Source organism: Odontesthes bonariensis, chromosome 10, assembly GCF_027942865.1.
Source record: "Odontesthes bonariensis isolate fOdoBon6 chromosome 10, fOdoBon6.hap1, whole genome shotgun sequence".
NCBI classification, from domain to species: Eukaryota; Metazoa; Chordata; class Actinopteri; order Atheriniformes; family Atherinopsidae; genus Odontesthes; species Odontesthes bonariensis.
In genome coordinates, this window is record NC_134515.1 from 25,178,422 (window position 1) to 25,197,281 (window position 18,860).

General features: G+C 42.9%; 1 protein-coding gene across 2 annotated transcripts; it reads right to left on the reverse strand.

The window, feature by feature from the left end:
• Positions 1–25: 25 nt before the first annotated feature.
• LOC142389787 (uncharacterized) lies at positions 26–17,420 on the reverse strand. 2 transcript variants are annotated; one of them, XM_075474884.1, is made up of 3 exons: positions 16,969–17,420; positions 1,945–3,680; positions 26–1,705 (listed from the first exon to the last, which is right to left on the reverse strand). In XM_075474884.1, the coding sequence occupies exons 2-3, from the start codon at positions 3,520–3,522 to the stop codon at positions 1,241–1,243; spliced, it is 2,043 nt and encodes a 680-aa protein (XP_075330999.1). In that variant the 5' UTR covers positions 3,523–3,680; positions 16,969–17,420; the 3' UTR covers positions 26–1,240. The 2 variants fall into 2 exon arrangements, with proteins under 2 accessions (XP_075330999.1, XP_075331000.1); XM_075474885.1 differs by lacking the exon at positions 16,969–17,420 and adding an exon at positions 7,726–8,031.
• Between the last annotated feature and the right edge of the window lie 1,440 nt (positions 17,421–18,860).

Consider the following 18,860-nt stretch of genomic DNA (forward strand, 5'->3'; position numbering starts at 1 on the left):
TCTATAAAGCTTTTTCATCCTTTATTTCTAGCGAACATCATATAACAGATTCACAATTTTTTTAAAAATATACATTTTTGTAGCTGTAACACTTAAAAAGAGAAATCAACAGGTAAGATTTATTTTTCTTTGAAAATTAAAAAAAAATAAAATAAAGTGAGACAGAGTGCTGAATCAGATGATATACCCGTATCTGAGTTTAAAATACTTTCATCATTTTCCCTGCCTTCAAACATATACAGTACATAAAAAAAAATGAGATGGGAACAAAAGCGTACAGTACACAGGGGTCAAGAGTATTCACAAAGCATCATGTTCCAACGTGTTATTAGCACCATTACTCTTCAGCCATACTGCACTTTTTACTCTTTCCATCATTCAGTTTTTAATGGAAAAACACCATGAGTGTCGAGGCGATGTGGCACAGACCTGTCTGTGTGGGTGGGATTGTCTGTTACGCAGTTTTCATTAGTGTTCTTCCTTTCTCAGAGATAATGTTAAGAACAGATTGGAGAGTAATGCCTTGACAAACAACGTTTTGAATTGACTCCCAGTGATGAGAATAAAAAAGGCGAAGAGTTGCTCATACATTCACCTTGCCTGCCCAGGCCGACACGAACACATCGGCTCAGAAGCAAGAAATTAATAAAAAAGGAAAAACAAAAATGCATCGCAAGATTGACAGAGATTGCATTAAATCTGTTTAGCATATTTACTGTATATAACATCTGTAATGTAATACATATATTGTAAATTTTTGTTCATATATATCTGCACTTCGTCAATAGCATTTACTTTCATAACACTGATTGAAAATACCCTGCAGCAAATACTTTCATTAAGTAGATGTGTGGGACAATCATAACAAAAACAGTGAACACAGACAAGTGCTTGATTGTCTCACTAAATGTCTTCAGTGTGTCTGTAAGGAGTCATTCAGAGATCTTTGAGCTGCTGCTCCAGGGCTGTGCTAAGTAAGGTTGAGGAAGGGAAAGGAAAAGAAGAGAAAGGAAATGACAGGAAAGGAAAGGAAAGGGAAGGAAAGGGAAAGGAAAGGTGCAGCAGGGCTTAGACCAGGGCCTTGACTGATCACCTGTAAATTGTGTGTTCTATTGTTTTGTATTCCTTCCCTGCAACCCTGCCTTGAGGTCTCTCCATTGTTTGTCTTGGTGAGATGCAACAGAGACAAGGAGGGTGTGTATGTGCTTATGTGTATGTGTAGATATGCATGTGCAAGTTTCTACTGCCACTTCATTAGCTTGGAGCCATGAGGTAAATCCAAGAGGCTTTCATCAGTTCTGGCTGAGGGAAGGCTGTCCGGTGCAGACCAGCGCCTTTTGCGTGGACGCTGCTGCTCCTTAGCCAGAGGCTCCGCAGCTATGGTGCACGGAAGGGCTGGCGCCGGAGGAGGTGGCTGGTGAGGAAGAGGGGGAGGAGGAGGTGGGGGTGGCATCTCCTCTCTTTGCGAGCTGCTGGACTCTGCTGTAGACCTGGAGAGGAGTTGTGTGCGATGAGCTCTGGAGCTGGTACGTGTGTGTGTTCGGTGGGTTTGGGTAGGGGTGGGGGTGAGGGCCAGGCAGACATCACCCTCTGTGAGCTGGCGGCAAGGCAGGCCATACAGCTGTGTGGTTCTCTGGGGAGAGCAAGAAGACCAGCCCTGGCCCTGGACAAAGAACGGGTACTCCACCAAGACCTTCAGCAGCTCCTAAGCAAAACCACAATATTGTTAAGGGCTCAGCCAAGAGGTCTGTCACTCATTATCACAACAAACTGACTCTGATGAACACTGAATAGGTGTAGAGCATCTTAACCTGATATGGATGAAGCAGCAGCTTAAATTGTGGTTAACATTGTGATTTTTATTAAATTATTTGCTGTGCTCTGATGTAAAAAAAGATGTTAGTCAGGTATAAACAGAAGCGTATATCTCAAGAGAAAGCTGACCTGAGTGTTGCGGTCTGTGAGATGGACCTGCAGATGGCTGAAGCCCTGCGTACTGCTGGGGGAAATCAGCAGCACAGTGCAGGTGCTGAGGTGGAACTCTGGAGATGTAGCCGCACTCCTCAAGAAGTCCTCCGTCTGCAGCTCTTCCACTCGCTTCAACCGCCCGCTGGCCAACTCAATCAGGGACCCCTTGGTGAAGTGAGGTAGGAGTGCAGGGGGAGACGGGCGAAGGGTCGGGGATGAGGTGGGAAGATGGGAGGGAGATAAATCTCTCCCTCTCCCTCTGTCTCTGTCTCGTCGCCTCTCACTGTCTCTTTCTTGGTCTTTGTCATGTTTTTGTTGCTTCTCTTTGTCCTTACCTCGTTCCCTGTCTCTTTGTAGGACCTTGTCTCTTTCTTGATCTCTGTCCCGATCTCCTTGTGACCGGTCAAGGCTGTTAGGCAAACCCAACGGTGAGTGTGGTGAGTTCCGCAGATTGTGTTGCCTGGGGTCTGGCTCTGTGTGCAGGTTGTATGGCGGTGATCCTGAGGAGCTGTAGAGGGGGTAGGCATGGGCCTGAGGGCTGGGGTGAGAAACTGATCCCAGAGAATAATAGATTTGAGCCTCAGATTGGGCCCCCAGATGGTCCAAAAGCCCCCCTCTACCGGTTCTTGAGTCTGGTCCGAGGGGATGGGGGCTGGTGGATAGTAAAGTGGAGCTGGTTTTCCCGTGCAGATGTCTGTCCTGCAGTGAGGAATGTAGCTCAGGGCCCTCCTGAGCTTGAGAGTCTGCCAAAAATGTCCCTCCAGAATGCACACGGGATGTTAGATCATCCTGCTGTCTCCTTCCACCGTTGGCATGGGTGCTGTGCGGGCTGACGTCCAGCCGAGTTCTGCTGCTATCATTCCCATATTCTCCTGTGAGCAGAGGTCTGGAGGCTGAGGCAGTCCTGCTGCCCAGCCCATCCAAGCCATTAGACCTCTTGTTCAAGGACCTGTGCCTCACCTCCACTAAGCTTGGGTCTTGTGGGTACAGGCAGTGAGGGCTAAACAAATATGAAGAGAAGAGGGAGGGGCTGTAATCCCGCCGGCCGCTGTTACTATAGGACCACATTTCTCTCGAACTGGCTGGGAAGGGTGCCTTAAAGGAGGAAGAGGAAGAAGAGGATGGGGAGGGTGGCAATGACAGGGGACCCTCCCCTCTAAACCACCTGGAGTGGAGTGGCAGGGGTGAGGCAAGAGGATCATCTCTCCAGCCTGGAGATCCTGAGCTCCTCCTCTCGCTGACCTGCCCAGAGAAAATGGGAAGAGAGACACTGGGAGAGTAGCTCAGTTGCCACGGTATAGGCACGGGGAGGCCCGGTGCTGGAGCAGGAAGTGGGGGAGGACTATGCAGGAGGTGTGGGTTTGTATTAGAGAGGACTCTGTCCCTGTCGCTGACCTCCCTGCCTCCCTCTCCTCTCCCGGTGCTGAACCGACTCCGGAGCGGCACAGGAGGTTTAAACTCATCCAAAGTGATGGGAGGTTCAACTGATCCTTGCCGAGACTCCCTCTTCTTGGGAGGGAGGCGCTCTTTGCCACGGTCAGGGCTGGGATTCATGGGTGGGCTCCAGCAGCAGTGGGGGCCCCCTGTGTGTGGGTGCAGGCTAGGTCACATGGGCCTCACGAGAGAATGAGGGGCAGAGACAGAGGGGAAGGCTGATACACAGCATCACTGTTGGATCACTCTTGATGCTTTCGTACTGAAGCACCACTCACCTACAGAATTAAAAAGTGGGAAAAGGGAGACACAGAAACAGGAAAAAAGAACAGTCTGTTAGGTCCTTGCAATAGCCGTAGTTAAGACTTGGCTATCAGTCTGGTCAGACATTCAAAGAAACATTTGGCTTTATCAAACAGATGGAGAGAGCTACTCACTGCTGCTCCCAAACTTCTTTAAAGAGGTTAGGAATTCTTAGCTTTCTGATGGCTTTTGCTAATTAGTCATTACCTATGCAGAGTGCGGTGGGACTGAAACTACCCAACTTACTCGTTTCATTCAAATACATCACTCCCACATGTGAGCTAAAAATAATTTTTTTGCACCCAATGAAGTTCAGAGGCAGTGCAGTGTCTGTGTGCAAAAGCACACACACACACACACACACACTCACAGATCCCTCACAGCAGGAGAGTTTTCATCTATGACTCTTGGGGGATGATTGGAATATGTAGATATGCTTTTTTGTACCACTTTCATGAACCACCCCCACGACACCCTCGGGTCCTCTCTGAATTCTATGTAAGCTTACAACCAACACCCCCCCCCCACCCCTCTCCTCTTTCAGACAAACACTCGGACAGCAACAGACAAACAATTGCTTCCTCAAGCAGCGACACACTCCCCCAGTTATAGACAAAGCTGGTCATCACCCACCCAAATTCTGACATAAACACTGTTGATATTACCACCAGTTGTTGTAGATAAAAGAAATGTGTTGTTGCATATTAATTAATTAATTAAGATGTCACAGCAGGGGTGTGGGGAAATATGTGCGACTGTTTGTGTGCGTCTGTGTGTGTGTGTGTGTGTGTGTGTGTGTGTGTATGCAGACATCTATGCCATATTTCGTCTGTGAGAATGTTTCTTTCTTTTTTAATTGTCTGGGCGAAATATGTGAATGTGTTTAATTGTTTGGGTCCTTGTGTGCGGGTGTATGTTTGTGTTTGAGCCCTCAAATGTGTCAGAGATGTTGCAGCCTTGTTTCATTCAGTGAAAGTGCGGGGGAGCTCTACTTATTCTTCTCCAAATGTTTTAAGGGAGCTCACTTGAAATGATGGGCTGTCCAGCTGTTCCCAACATCACCTCCACCATCATCCCGGCCCCAGCTGCTGCCACCAACACCACAGTACCACTCAGCCACTAACTCCCTGCCATCTCACCATCCGCCACATGGTCACCATGGCAACTGGGTCCACACATGCAAACATGTACACACACATACATATATACATCCAGCTGGTTAGAGAGGTTAAATGGGGATACTTCATGAGGAGGTGGGTACACTGTTGCTCACAAAGTGACTTGGTCCAAAAACAGAATAAGTGTTAGAGAGGAGCGAGCTGTTTGTGCACCTGAGTGACAAAACTGAAAAATGGGTTCGTCAGTGGAGGGGGAATTGTTGTCCCAAACACTGACTGGGCAAATTTATTAGTGTAGAACACCGAAATATACATGAAGCAAAATCTTTCGGACAGTTAAAATGCTGTCGTTCTGATGTACTACAAATCCACTGTTTTATGCAGCTGGTGAGTTTTCGCTCTATAGTCTGTTTTATTTCAGACTACTCTTCAATATAAATATATTTTTTCCCCAGTATGGCAAAGAACAAACAGGTTTTGGAGTGTTTATTGATTGCTTTCTTTTTCCTTTTAAAAGAAAGTACGAAATATATCCCATTCACAAGGAATTGGTCCAATATTATGACATTTGTAACTGAGCTTTGGTGCATCCTACTTCTGTCTACAACTTGAATGGAGTCCATCTGTGTCAAAGGACTAAACTAGCCATAATTAAGTAAGACACTCACCTATCAATATAAGGTCTCACTACTGACGGTGCATATCAGAGTGAAAGCCATGAAGTTGAGAGATTTGTATAGAGACCAGAAGAACATGTAAAAAGCATAAATCTGAGGAAGGATATAGAATATTTCGGCAGCTAATTAAATTATAAAAGAGACTGCAGCTTCTATCATCCTAAAACAGATTACGTTATGAACCACCACGCCGCAAAATTATAGAGCAACCCTGACTGCACACCTTCTCCAGGGAGCTCAGAATCTCACGCTGGGGTGAAGTATTGAATTCCAACAAGAAGATAGCCCCATGCATTCCAGGAAGATAACCCAGGAGTGATTTCAAGAAAACTCTGGGAAAGATCTCCAGCAACTCTGGCCAGAGTCTGGACCTGAACAAAGCTGAGCAGAACTTATCTGGAGAAAGGTGATAAATGGCTGCACTGTCACGCCCTTCATCAAGCTCTGATTGAGCTAGAGTAATTCTGCCAGAATTGTTGTTGAGGACACCTTAGAAGAAGGAGGACAAAGCCTGTCGAATCATTACCTAGAAGATTTGAGGCTCACATTACTGCCTAAGATGTTTTAACAAAGTTCTTGTTGAAAGGTCTGAATACTGATCATTTCTGATTTCTTAGCCATTGAGTCATTTTTTTTATACCTGCTTTATCTATTCAGAGTTGCGGTTGGCTGGAGCTACAGAAGGCAGGGCAGGCTACACCTTGGGCCAGCATAGGGCAAAGAACAATCACACTTAATCAATTATAGTGATTAATCTGATATATGACATTTTTCTGAACTGTGGGAGGAAGCTGGAGTACACAACAAGAACCTATGCAGGCCCATGGAAAATATGCAAACTCCACACAGAAAGGCCCCGGCCTTATTCATTGAATTTCAATAAATTCAAAATTCGTTAAAAACAATTTTTTTTTTCTCAGTTCAGTTCAGTTAGGTTAGTTTTCTTTTTTTTTATATCACACCGTTTGTGACATTAAGATAATCTCGGGGCACTTCAAACGGGGAAAACCAACAATTCTTTACTTTGACATTAAGAAGAACTGTGTTTTGGTGGGAAAGAAAAATAACTGAATCTGTTTTAATACCAGTCTAAAACATAACAAAATGTGGAAAAATTCAAAGGGTCTAAAACCTTCTCGAGCACATTGTAAGTGATATATTTCATGGTCTTGAATGTTGGGGAGGGGGCAAAACAAAAAATCACATACAGCTGACAAGAATTGATATGCAAACGATGGATTTTTTTTAGAACAATTACAATAATTCTACCAATTTATTATATGTGCAGAAAAATATGGAACACAATAAAATAAACGAAAAAGTGATAAGAACCCCAAATTCCTACTAAGGGAAGAGCTATTTCAAAAATAAAACTGAAGTTAAACAGAGAATTGAAAACGTCAAACGGATTTCTTTTAACTTACAGTTTAGTTCCGTAATAATCAAGAGGCCAGATTTCTTGAGTAAGAAAAGAAATCTGGTTTAGGTGTTTGTCCTCAGATGACTCCCAGACCCGTGTCATTTCGACAGTCATTGGAAATGACAAGACCAGACATAAACTTGCCAACAAAGTAAAACAAAACAAAGAACACAATTGTGCATGTGGAGGAGTCTGAAGAGAAATGTCTCCTTACAGAATACTCCTACACTGTGCAGGCAAACACAGAGAGATGGAGTTCAGCTGGGGCTACTGCTGTTGCACTGTAGCATTTAAACACATCTAAAGCGACAGATCACAGGCATCACGATGTTACCCATTTCTTCCAATGAATTATTCCTTGTGGTATTCGGTTTGCTATGTAAGCATACAGCCGAATTATTAAATTGTTTGTCTCTTAAAACGAATTTTATTACCAAGAAAAAGTTGCTGTTTTTTTTCCTTTAAAAGGGAAAACACAAAGTGCTTATTTCTCTGCTTCCAAACAACTGCTCGACATCTCCTCTTCATCATCCCGCCTTTTTCTCTTCATGCATCCCTCCGTGGGAACTGTCAAATGTACTTCAATACTCATGACTGTAAACCTCAGAAAAAAAGAGGAAATACTACAGAATATCAATGACTAGTTTTGCCTATTTCCCTGTCAATTATACTTGAAAAGACAAAATACCTCCATTGCTAAATGTATCTGAGAAGGAAAAAGCACCTCTTACTCAAAAAAGAGCGTGTAGGAGTAGACAGCCAGGTTGATGGAGGTGTAGCTGTTGTGATGTGATGTGAGACTGACCTTAGTGCGGACTGAGGAGACGTCCCGGAGTTGGCAGTCATTCATGGTTTAGTCCTCCCTGAGGGTCAACCCACCCCTCAGCTCCTTATTGTGCTACAGTGCTCCTTTGGAGCACTCACACAGGCTACAACACCCGCAGCCCCCAGCTACACCCTGCCACTGATCTCTGAATGCATGAAATAACACCAGCGAGCCCACCAAACTGCAGGAAAAAACTGACAGCCTGCTATCCGTCTCTGTGTCTGTAGTGCATGTGAGCATGTGTGTGTGTGTGTATGTGTCGAGAGAGTGTGTGTGTATGCTCGTGTGTGCAAAGAGCTGAGGAAATGAGTAATATCTAGCAGTGAGAAACATGTCTGCTATGCAGAGCCACACAGGCAGACCAGTTGCTGCTGCCGCCCACTTGCTTTAATCACTGTGAGGGATACAAGCATACATGCATACACACACTAACACACACACACATATATATATATATATATACATATATATGCACACAAATGTCCACACAGTCAAGGAAGCAGACTACACAGATCATATATTCCAACTGTGTGCTGCCTTCTTACAGTCTGATGTTCTATTTTCCAAATAAATGCCATTGGTTAAACATACTGTTTAACATGAAATGTTACTAATCCGTCGATCAATGTGAAATCATTAATCTATGTCTCTGATAAAGAATTTAAGAAACATATAAGAAAGGGAGTGATAAAGGAAAGGCAGAGAGACAGTTGAGAGACAGGGAGGGACGTGGTAGGAGGCTCATCCTACACACACTCTCAGACTTAGGCTTTGCTGCTGCCTCTGACTCAAAACTAAACCTCACATCCATCAAGAACACACACACACACACACACACACGCTACTCTTGTTCTTTGTTTATCTGTAGTTTCATCTGAATTTGTGTCTTTTGTTCTCATCAAAGCCCTTTGTGACGAACCTACTTGTTAAACTTGCTTTTATGAATATATTTGATTTGACTTTATATGCACCCGAGCACACACACACGCATGCTGAAACACACTCACACAAGAGCACTGCAGGGGAGCTCTAACTGACGTGCTTCAGTGATTCAGTCGGTATGAGAGGAAAGTGTTGGTATGGCTGGTTTGGCTTATTAGGACTGGTGAGAGCAGAGTAGTGTTCATTCACAGTAAGAATTCGAGAGACCCGTCAGCTCCGAAACAAGCCCTGGGTTGAGAGGGGTTTAAAGAAAGGTTCTTGCAAGGTTCTTTTAGAACTCTAAAAGTAATGAAAATCCCTTCAAACACAGAGCAAAATGGAAACTTGTAGCATCAAAAGGCAAATTAGAAGTTAATCTTATCTAACCTTTGAACCTCATTAGAATAGAAGGAAAATCAGGCCTTGAGGTGTGAGCAGAAAATTCAGCTGGAAGGCCACACTGAAAACTTTTTCGAAGGGTGGTGACAACTGCCAAGAACATCTCCTCTGACATTTCACTGAACGCTACTTTTATTCTTCAAAGCAAATACTGATTGAAGATGATGCACACACAGGTTGTGTGGGCATGAGTGCTGTCTGCACCAGCAAGTGTTTTGTGTCACAATTGATAAAGTCTATGGTAACTCAAATAAAGAAATTTGGAGCATCCTGGATTAAGATTAGAAACTGTAGAGGCACATGGAAATGCAATCAACATCATGACTTGGCAAACAAAACTAATATGCACATGTTACTGTTAAGGCTATAAAGAAATCTGAAAGATGGTTTAAAATATATAAGAAAAAAGTGTGAATGTACACTCTGTTATTGTCATTTGACCTTGATTAGAAATATCACTAAGCCACAATTAAGAGGATCAATAGATCAAGTTTTGCTGAATTGAATAAAGATTTTAAAGACTGCAGTCGTCAGCATGTTTCTTCAGTAAAAATGTTTCTATGATGATTTTATACGAAGCCATCCGTTTGTCAAAAGGTTGCCTTGGCAATTAGAATGTTTATACTTAATAAGAACTGGGATTTTTATTACACATTGTTTACCAAAAGTAATAAAACAACAAAAATTAGTGAACTATAAAATATGGGTATAAAACCACTGGAAATTAATTAAATGTGAAGAAGCAAATGAAGCAATTATTTTCATTTGTCCTTCTGGGTGTTGTGGTAAAACTGTTGATACACTAGTCAGAACTCGTACATAAACCATAACACTAGTCAGTGTTTGATGCGAGTTTAATACAGTATTGCCCATTGATAGTGGAAGGTAAGGAAACTAAACTGGATTAATAACAGGGTGTTTACTACAATAGAGAAATGACTTGTGTTTTACTTGTGTGTGCCACTCTTGGATATTCAATATATCCAGCACACACACTGACAAACATCAACACAAGCAAACACACAACAAAGTCACGCCATCAGCCGTCAATCATTCATGACACCACCAAGTCATTTGGGTGCATTCTCTTCCACCATTTCTCCTGTTTCTGTCTGCCTCACTCTCTGGTTTAGCACTATGCAATTTGTCCATCTCTCACTCTTACTCACACACAGGCGCGCGCACACACACAAAAAGCACATGTATATAGACAAGCAGGGTCAGGCCTTGACAAGAAAGGTCATATGAGTCAGACGGCACTCAACAATCATAGCGGAGGAAGTGTAAAGAAGGAAATGCACACAGGTGAGGCTCTAGAGAACATTTTACTGCCATATTGTGAAAGAAAATGTTCATTTGATTAGTGTCATTTTTTCCCTTTTCTCTCTCTTTACCCTTCCTGATGTGTAGCCTTGTATTGGGTGTCCGATCACGTTTCAGGCTGAGTGGGAGATCTATGGTGGACGTCTGATGCAGCAGAAATTTGTTGCTGAATGTAACAGATCTGAACAGACAGAAGAGTAGAGGAGAGGATGATGAGTTAAGGACAAGATAGATAGATAGATAGATAGATAGATAGATAGATAGATAGATAGATAGATAGATAGATAGATAGATAGATAGATAGATAGATAGATAGATAGATAGAGTAGGAGTGACATAGTGGTGATGTGATGAAGGAAGGAGTTGTGGGAAGGAGGAGAGTACTACGGTGGTGGCTTAATCCACAAGGAGCCAGGCTAAGCTGATAAAAGGACTGGGTGATACGGGCCATAGCTTATTGGGCAGAAGGCCAGGTTAGCCTTTAGGGCCCTGACCCATTCTACACCAGGATGAGCCAGCAGCTCTGCCTGCAACAGGATCAGCCACAATGAAGATGGGCTTATGGCTCAGGAGTTACTATTACCCCCCCCCCACACACACACACACACACACACACACACACACACACACACACACGCACACACAGGGTGCACTGCATGTACATGGAAACATGCAAACAAAAAGTCTTAATAAAACATTAGTTTTACAAGTGAACAGTAAGTATAACAGTTTATAAAGAAGAAGACCAACAGTGCATGCCATAAGTCCTTCAATGCAAAGAGAACATTTCATATTCTGAACCAAGAAACAAACTGTGCTGAACACTGCAAGTTCAGAGCTGACAGAAGAGGCTTCAGCTGTGTGAATGATTCAGACTTCAGTGTGAGGCCTGTAATGTATTGCTAGGTTAATCCCTGTGAATCCAAACTGGTACGGCCTAAGGCAGGCTTAGTATAGTTCTAGGAGGAAATCCCCCTGTGTAGTGGTACAGGCCATTAGCCCCTAGGGTATAAATAGGGCAGCAATGGCTCCTTAAGCTGGCTTTTACGCAATATCAGTTAAAAATATGACTTGACTAATTACATGCAGGTCAGCCAGTCAGCAGAAGCAAAAATTCTTTCACCTTGTTCTCCTTTTCCTCTGACCAAAGCAGACTGTTGCTCAGGCTTTTTTCTTTCTTTCTCTTTTTTTTGGAGCATGTGCAACATTTTAAAAGTATTTCTTGTGGCTGACATGGGCGGGTATTATGTTGTTGTCATTCATTGACATTTAAGATCCTCTGATGAGAGTTTCATTTTTGCATTTTCCATTGTCTTAGTCTGATAATTCGCCCCCAGGCGAAACCAGCTATAATTCAAACCACAAAGAGGTGACTTTGGTTTCTGTTTGCAGGCATCCTCTGCATCACAAAGATGTAAAACACACATAATAAACTTCAAATGTGCTACTAAAGCTTACGTGGAAGTAATTCTTATGCAACAGTAGTGATGTCACACACTGCTGATGCACAGTCATGCGTTTCTATTTCCATTCTTGCAGATCACTCCTTTTCTTTTCTTAAATTAGCTTTCCAACTTTTTGCATGCACCCCCCCTCTGTAGCGCAGGCAAAACTTTTTTTTATCTCCAGCTTGTAACAACTCAGAAGATTTGATACTCCCATGCTATGAGATCATGAGCTTCCAAGTGAGGTTGAAGCAGTGGGAAAGGGTTAAAAACAGCTTGAAAGAGGGAGGACAAGTGTGTGAGTGTGAGTATGAAAGAGGAGGGGGACTATTTTTCATTCCAAAGATTTGTCGTATGGACACCGTCCCTTGGCGATTGCCAGTCAAAGTGGCTTTCTGCTGGTTCTGTGGTTCAGCAGCAAAATGTCAGCAAGCTGTAAGCAAACATGACGTCTCCACAGAGAGAACACGGCCATGTCTCTCGCTGGTAGTTGAAGTGGTATTCTTTTTCGGAGAGACTGTCTAGACTGGCTTCACAGATACTGTCTGCAGTACCTTTATCTTTGCTTGTATTCAAGGCAACATTGCTATACACTGCCTTTATTGCTATTGCTCTACAACCCCTCCCACACCAAATCTGCCACCCAGCCACACACGGTCACAGTCATTTACTCAACACGTTGCTTGTGCTGCTTGTTACAGAGGGTGCTGTTATTTATATGAAAATATGATTAAGTGGGATTAATAGTTGTTTTCAAATAAAATAAGGAGAGACCCATTTCCACTTGCAAGAGAACCTTCAGTGCTCACACATTTCCTCTGCTAATAATTATAAAAGAATATTTATTGCTGCACAAGGCAGAAGAAGAAGAATTTGAGTCGCAAAGTACTGCAGGGGTGGATACCATAACATGTGTTCAAATTCAGGACAGGCTTTCTGAGCACTATCGACGCAATAGGCTACAGGATGTCTCAGATGTTACACTTTCTGTGGAGTGATACCAAAACCAATACTGTGCAATCTGTTGTGTTTGTGCATAAAGCGTCTGCCTTTCAAACGGTGCAGACTTACTTGCTTGGAATCCAGCAAGGAGAGAGGCAGGCCTGGCGGAATAACTGTGGATAACTGTGGGTGTAAGTGGTGGGTGGATGGGTTTAAAGGTCGCTGACCCCTATTGTAGATGCATAGAGGAGGAGGAGTAGAACATACTGCTCAATCATATACAAAGGTTAGCAAACCAAGGCCAAGAAAAGCAATCGGTGCGAGCACAAAGAGGGAAGAATGTGTTCTGATAACTGACATATTGGATTTCCATGTTTGCATTCGACCACACATGCACATTCATAAACACACATAATTGTTAAACTTCACTCATACAACAAATGGATTTAAGTATATATGCCTCTCGGGAAACACACAGTAGTTCCGGCACCCTCCTCTCATGGGATCCCTTGAACGACAGGTGTGTCTGACACCTTAAAGTAGTCTGGCACTGTGTCAGCTGTGTTCAAACACTTGCTTCTGTTTGGGATTATTCCTCACTCTCCTGGCTCCTCCGCTAAGCTCCCAAGCCAATTCTCATACTATTATGACTGGAAGAGTGCTGATCTGTGAGGAGTGGACCCACAAGTCCCTTTTACTGATTACTGAACGCCACCAACACAGAACTAATTTATCATCAGCAATTTCTTAAAATAAATATGCGCAGCACTATTTAGTCCCTGCTGTTGACAGTAAATTTTTCACAAGGAGGCAGATTAATTGTGGATTTGGAACCATATATCAATTTAAGGTGATATATGCAATTGTTTGATTTGTCAGTTCACAAAATAACTATGAAATTGAATGACACCTCCTTTGAATATACAAATATGTGACAAATTTAAGAAAAATCCTGAATCTTGACAACAAAAATAAAGGAGTCTTCCGGCTCTGTTATTTTGTTGGGACATTTTGGCTGCATGATTTGGGCCCACATATTCCCTTAAAGGTAAGAGGCACAGCAAATCAACAAAAAGCTTTTTACACTTTACATTTCCAAGTTAATCGGAGCAGTTTCTTATAGGATGAACATGTCCCTGTACATTGAAGATGAAGGATCACTGGCTTGATAAGAATGAAAATATGATTTAACTTTGCAGTCACCTGATCTTAACATGGTCAAATATGGGAAATAGCAAACTAATGTGAAAAACATAGAGTGAGGAAATATATTTTTAGAAGAATGGTGTTCCATTCCCTTTGCTAGAGTTCTAGAGACTTAGAATCAACCTAATGAATCAACCTAATGCTATTTTTTTATCAAATGAAGCGCACAACCGGTTTATATCAGAGCTCACAGCTCGAAGAAATACTTCTCCACAAGAAAAAGAATAAAGGTGTGACTCCCTTTCTATTCTGTGCAGAGGATGACATGCAAGACGGGCAAAGACATGTGAATCTGTGTTTGCCCATAGGTGTGACTATGAGTGACAATGTGAGTGATTAAGTGGTGAGCGTATCCCTGCTTTATAAGGAACGAGGTAACAAAGCAGCTAAGAAAATAAATGCTTATAAAGGGTTATATGGGTTCAAATACTGCCAGCCTGCTGCACCCACAATGGGTTGTGATTGACTGAAGCCCACATTTGACATACAGCACTGAAAATCACAGATATATGAGCAATGCATATACATAGGTTCATACCGTATAATCATGCAAATGCACAGTTTCAGCATGAATGTACACTTCACTCTCTGAGTTTTCCCTTTCTTTGTCTTTCAATTTCAGTCTCCTCACCCCACCCACTCCCGGTCTCCCTCCCTGTCTTTCCCTCTCACTCATCTGGGTGGCTGTTTGAGAGCTTACACTCAGCGTGGGTGAGAGTGCTAGAGTAGAGTATATGACTGCTATCACAAGGTGCAGGGTGTGTGCGCGTGTGTGTGTGTTACTGGCTGTCTGCGTGGTGCTGTAGGTGGAGGCACAGCAGGGCGTGAAGGAGCGCTGTGATAATGACAGGCCATGCATTATATAACATGCAGATTGCATAAGGAGAAGATTATTTTAGGTCCAGATATTGAGGATGTATAAGTAATTTTTTTTTTTCTTTTTCACGTGGGTGAACAGCACTACACGCACCTCTAAGTGCACGGATGCGTGTTTGCGTAGAAATGTTCTGAAATGTGCTCATTTATGTGGTTTCTTTCGAGGAGCGTGTAGGTGTAAGTAAACTGAAGTGTATTATCTGTTTGTAAGAAGGGGGCACCAATGTTTTCAGATTTCTTTCAGAGCTATCTGCATATCAAAACAAGTATGTGGGAATGTTGGCGCTTTTGTGTACAGTGTGCATAAGGGTGTCTTTACTGCATGCTCCCACTCATTATCACTTTTAGACTTCAGAGAGATTCGCTTGAAAAGGGCCGATTCTCCTTGGCAGGTGAAAAGCGAGTAACTTCCAGTTTTTGATAAGTTTTCGCTCCTCTTCGAACCGCGCAAGTTTTACGAGTTTCTCCCTCAGGATGTGCTGTGTGGAGTCACAGAAGTGAGCCAGCGCAGATACAGTCTCCGTGTGCTACTGCCTCGCTCCATGCATGAGTGTGCCCCTGTAAAAATAGACCTCTTAAAGGGCCAGCAGCCACTCAACCTTCTCCCACAAGAGGCCTGTTCTCCTCCTCAGGGTGACACAAGAAACAGTGGATGTATTTTTCATTTAGACAAGTTGTGTTTCTGTTTCCCAAGAGATATTGACCCATCCCTTCTAACTTGCGCTTTACATCATTCGTAAGGACACAACCCTGGTACATATACGTACATGACATAAAGCCTCAGGCTTAATAAGTTACTATAAAACACCAAATAAACGCAGACAATCTGGTCTCTGAAGCAAGTAACTGTATGACTTTCCCTGTTGCATGAGGGAATCCTTGCTTGTGACAAACACTAAAAGAAAACTGCTCATCACAGATCAAACACGCTTTGCTATTGTACTCTCAAAACAGGCGTTTCTGAAAGCAGTCTCACAGAGACATAAGACTTCCTGTACACTCCAGCAGATCATCGTCATAATTGAAATAAGTGAATTAAGTCAGCAGGGATAAATGTTGTATGTCTTGCTTGAAAGACATCTATAGCTGAGAACAGTTTGAACCTGTTAAATGCTCCTATATGCAGCGTATGGGTAATGACTGCAGCAGAAGGACAGCGCCTGCTGTAGCAGAAATAGACTTTCAGATATCATAATTGTGCTCTCTGGTGTAGTGTCTTAATCAAGAGTGGTGAGAAACGAGGAGGGATTAGCGAGAAAGAGAACCAAAAACACAACTCTGCTCTTGCTTCGGGTGAATGCAGATACGGACAAATTTGAAATCTTTGAGTTACAAAGTTTGTAAAAACATATCAAAATGAATTTTAGGAAGTTATGAAATATTTTTTTTATGTATCTTGCTCTCTGGTTAAATAAGAAGTCAGATTCCAGATGTCTAATGCACCTGCGTACTGGCACATCCTCCCCTTAATAGTATGATATTTCTGTAACGTGCCCACAACATCTGTGCATCTAACCTCTGTTTGTCCTCCTCCTACTTTATTCTGACTCTATCCAAATTTTACCCAACTGGACTAACCCCACCCTCGGCAATCTCCTCACCATCCTTCCCAATTTAAGCGGGCTCCTCGAGGGCCCCTGGCTATCTCTGGACCAGGGCTATTTAAGCCCACTGCTCTAATTCTGAACGCCCTGATCTGCCATCAGGCAGAGTGATAAACCTCCACCTCTCTGTCAGTCTTTCTTTCTCACACACTCCTTCTCTCCTCAGTCAGCCACACTCACCCTCTTGTTCACACACTCACCCACTGTTATTGTCTTGCACGAACACAAACACCCACACACATGCTGACTTACATGCGTCTGTGCAACACTCATTCACACGCGCGCACACACCAACAATTTGAACATATTTTTCTCCTCATAAGTAGTCCAGCTCACTCTCAGAATGCCGTGTACCCACACCAACTCCGAAACCGATCTTCTCACAGCATTCAAATCACACACTCTGTTTATACTTTCAAAGTTGCCCACCTGTGCGCCCTCTCCCACACCCACACACACACACACACATGCATACACTCAAAGGAGGAAGCGTTGTGGTCACAAACCTCACTGGGTGCCTTTGCGTAGCAGGTATCTGGGAGTTTACTCATTGGATCAGGCAGCAGCAGGCACGTAGGAATATCCAGTTTTTAGACTGAGTCTCTTCCTCCTCTCTACTGCTCAGCCTTCCCTCCCTTCATCCTAACCCTGCCTCTCCTCCTTCTCCCTCTCTAAACGCCTCTTTGCTCTCTCTCTCTGTATCTCCCTCTGAGCGCGGTCTGTTTCTCTCCCTAGCTTGCCTGATCTCTCCAACCCCCTTCCTCCTTCCCTTCTTCTCTCCTTCCTTCTTACTGCCACACACCTTCTATCTCGCTCTTACAACTTCAATCTATGCTCATTTGTCTTAGTATGTCTCACTGACACACAGTGACACTTTATAACTTTCTTCTTTTCCCTGCCTAATATGCTCTCTGTCTCTCCCTGCCTCGCTGGGAGTGTATAATTAGACAGAGCTCAGTGGTAATACAGTCAGGCTCATTGTGGGAGCCTTAGCATTGCTGCTCATGTTTGGCTGACAGCCCAGTGGCTTCACTCATTAACCTCCCTCGAGCTACAGAATAGACCAGCCCACAGCCTGTGCTATTTGCTGCAACACCTCAGCCTCTTTGCCCGTCAGCCAATCACAGTCCATGTGGATGATGGAAAAGGTGTTTGCCGGTACAGCTCTGCAGGTGAGGGAGCTAAACATAATCACTAAGCATTGACATGCTGCGGCAGGTGACGTGCAATTCTAGCTGGTCAAATCTGACACACCGAGGGTTTCATCGTAGTCATAACAAGTCAGTTCTCTTTTTAGATTAATCACTTGTTCGTGATCTGCGTGCGGCGGCATCATGTGCTTTTCTTTCAGGCATGAAACCACAAAAGGCCACTCACACATTTTATTGTGAAATCACTGTGAGGTATGTGTAATATGGCAATAAGTCATATGCTTTCTTTACTGTACTGCATGCCCCAGTTCTCATCACATATGACCTGGCATAAACATTTCAGGGAGGCTTCCCTAATCTCTGTCTGAGATTACTGTGTAAGTTATACATAAATCAAAATTACTGTATAAGAAAATGAATGGTATTACATTCTGAAAGCTCATAGTTTTCTAATACAGGACATCAAAGTTAGATTTTTTAATTTGAATTTGACCATTTGACAAATACCTTTTTCCTTTCTAGTTTCCTCATGCACCTTTAAATATATCAAATTCTCTTATTATCCACAAACAGAAAAAACTGTTTGTTCAATCCCTTCACTGACTCTGAATAATAACTTCAACAATAGCTACATTATGGCTATAACTAAAGTCATCTTTTCCATCAGTTTTACTATAGTTCCTTGTCATGTCACCAACCTTTGAAATGTAGGTATGAAAAAATTAAATAGATAAATAACGTATCTTAATCATTCAAAGCATTGTGTCTCTGAGGCACACAAGGAAGCAGTTTTGGAAATAATTAATCAATTCTGTGTAAGTTTGGAGTTTGAAATGCAGTTTAAGCTAAACTACAAGAAGTTTCTAACACTAATAGACACACACACACACTTATGTATGTATATACAATATATGGTTATATAGACATACAAATGCACGTACATGCTCCAAGATAAGATTCTTATGTCAGCTGAACATCTACAGTGAATATCTCTTTTATTTCAGCAAAGGTCATGATTTAGTGTCAAGCAAGCATTATCTTTTGAAAGTTTCTGTTTGACTGGAACTCAGGAGTAGGAGGGAGATTGTGATCAAACGACCAGAGAGAGTGGGAGGGAGTGACTACAGCACTAATCGAGAGATCACATGGTGCGTGCATGTGTCTTTGTGTGCATTCATATTCGTGCGTGAATCTTGAGCTCTTGTGATCATTAGGCGGTGCGCCGGCCAAATGTCTTGGTATCATTT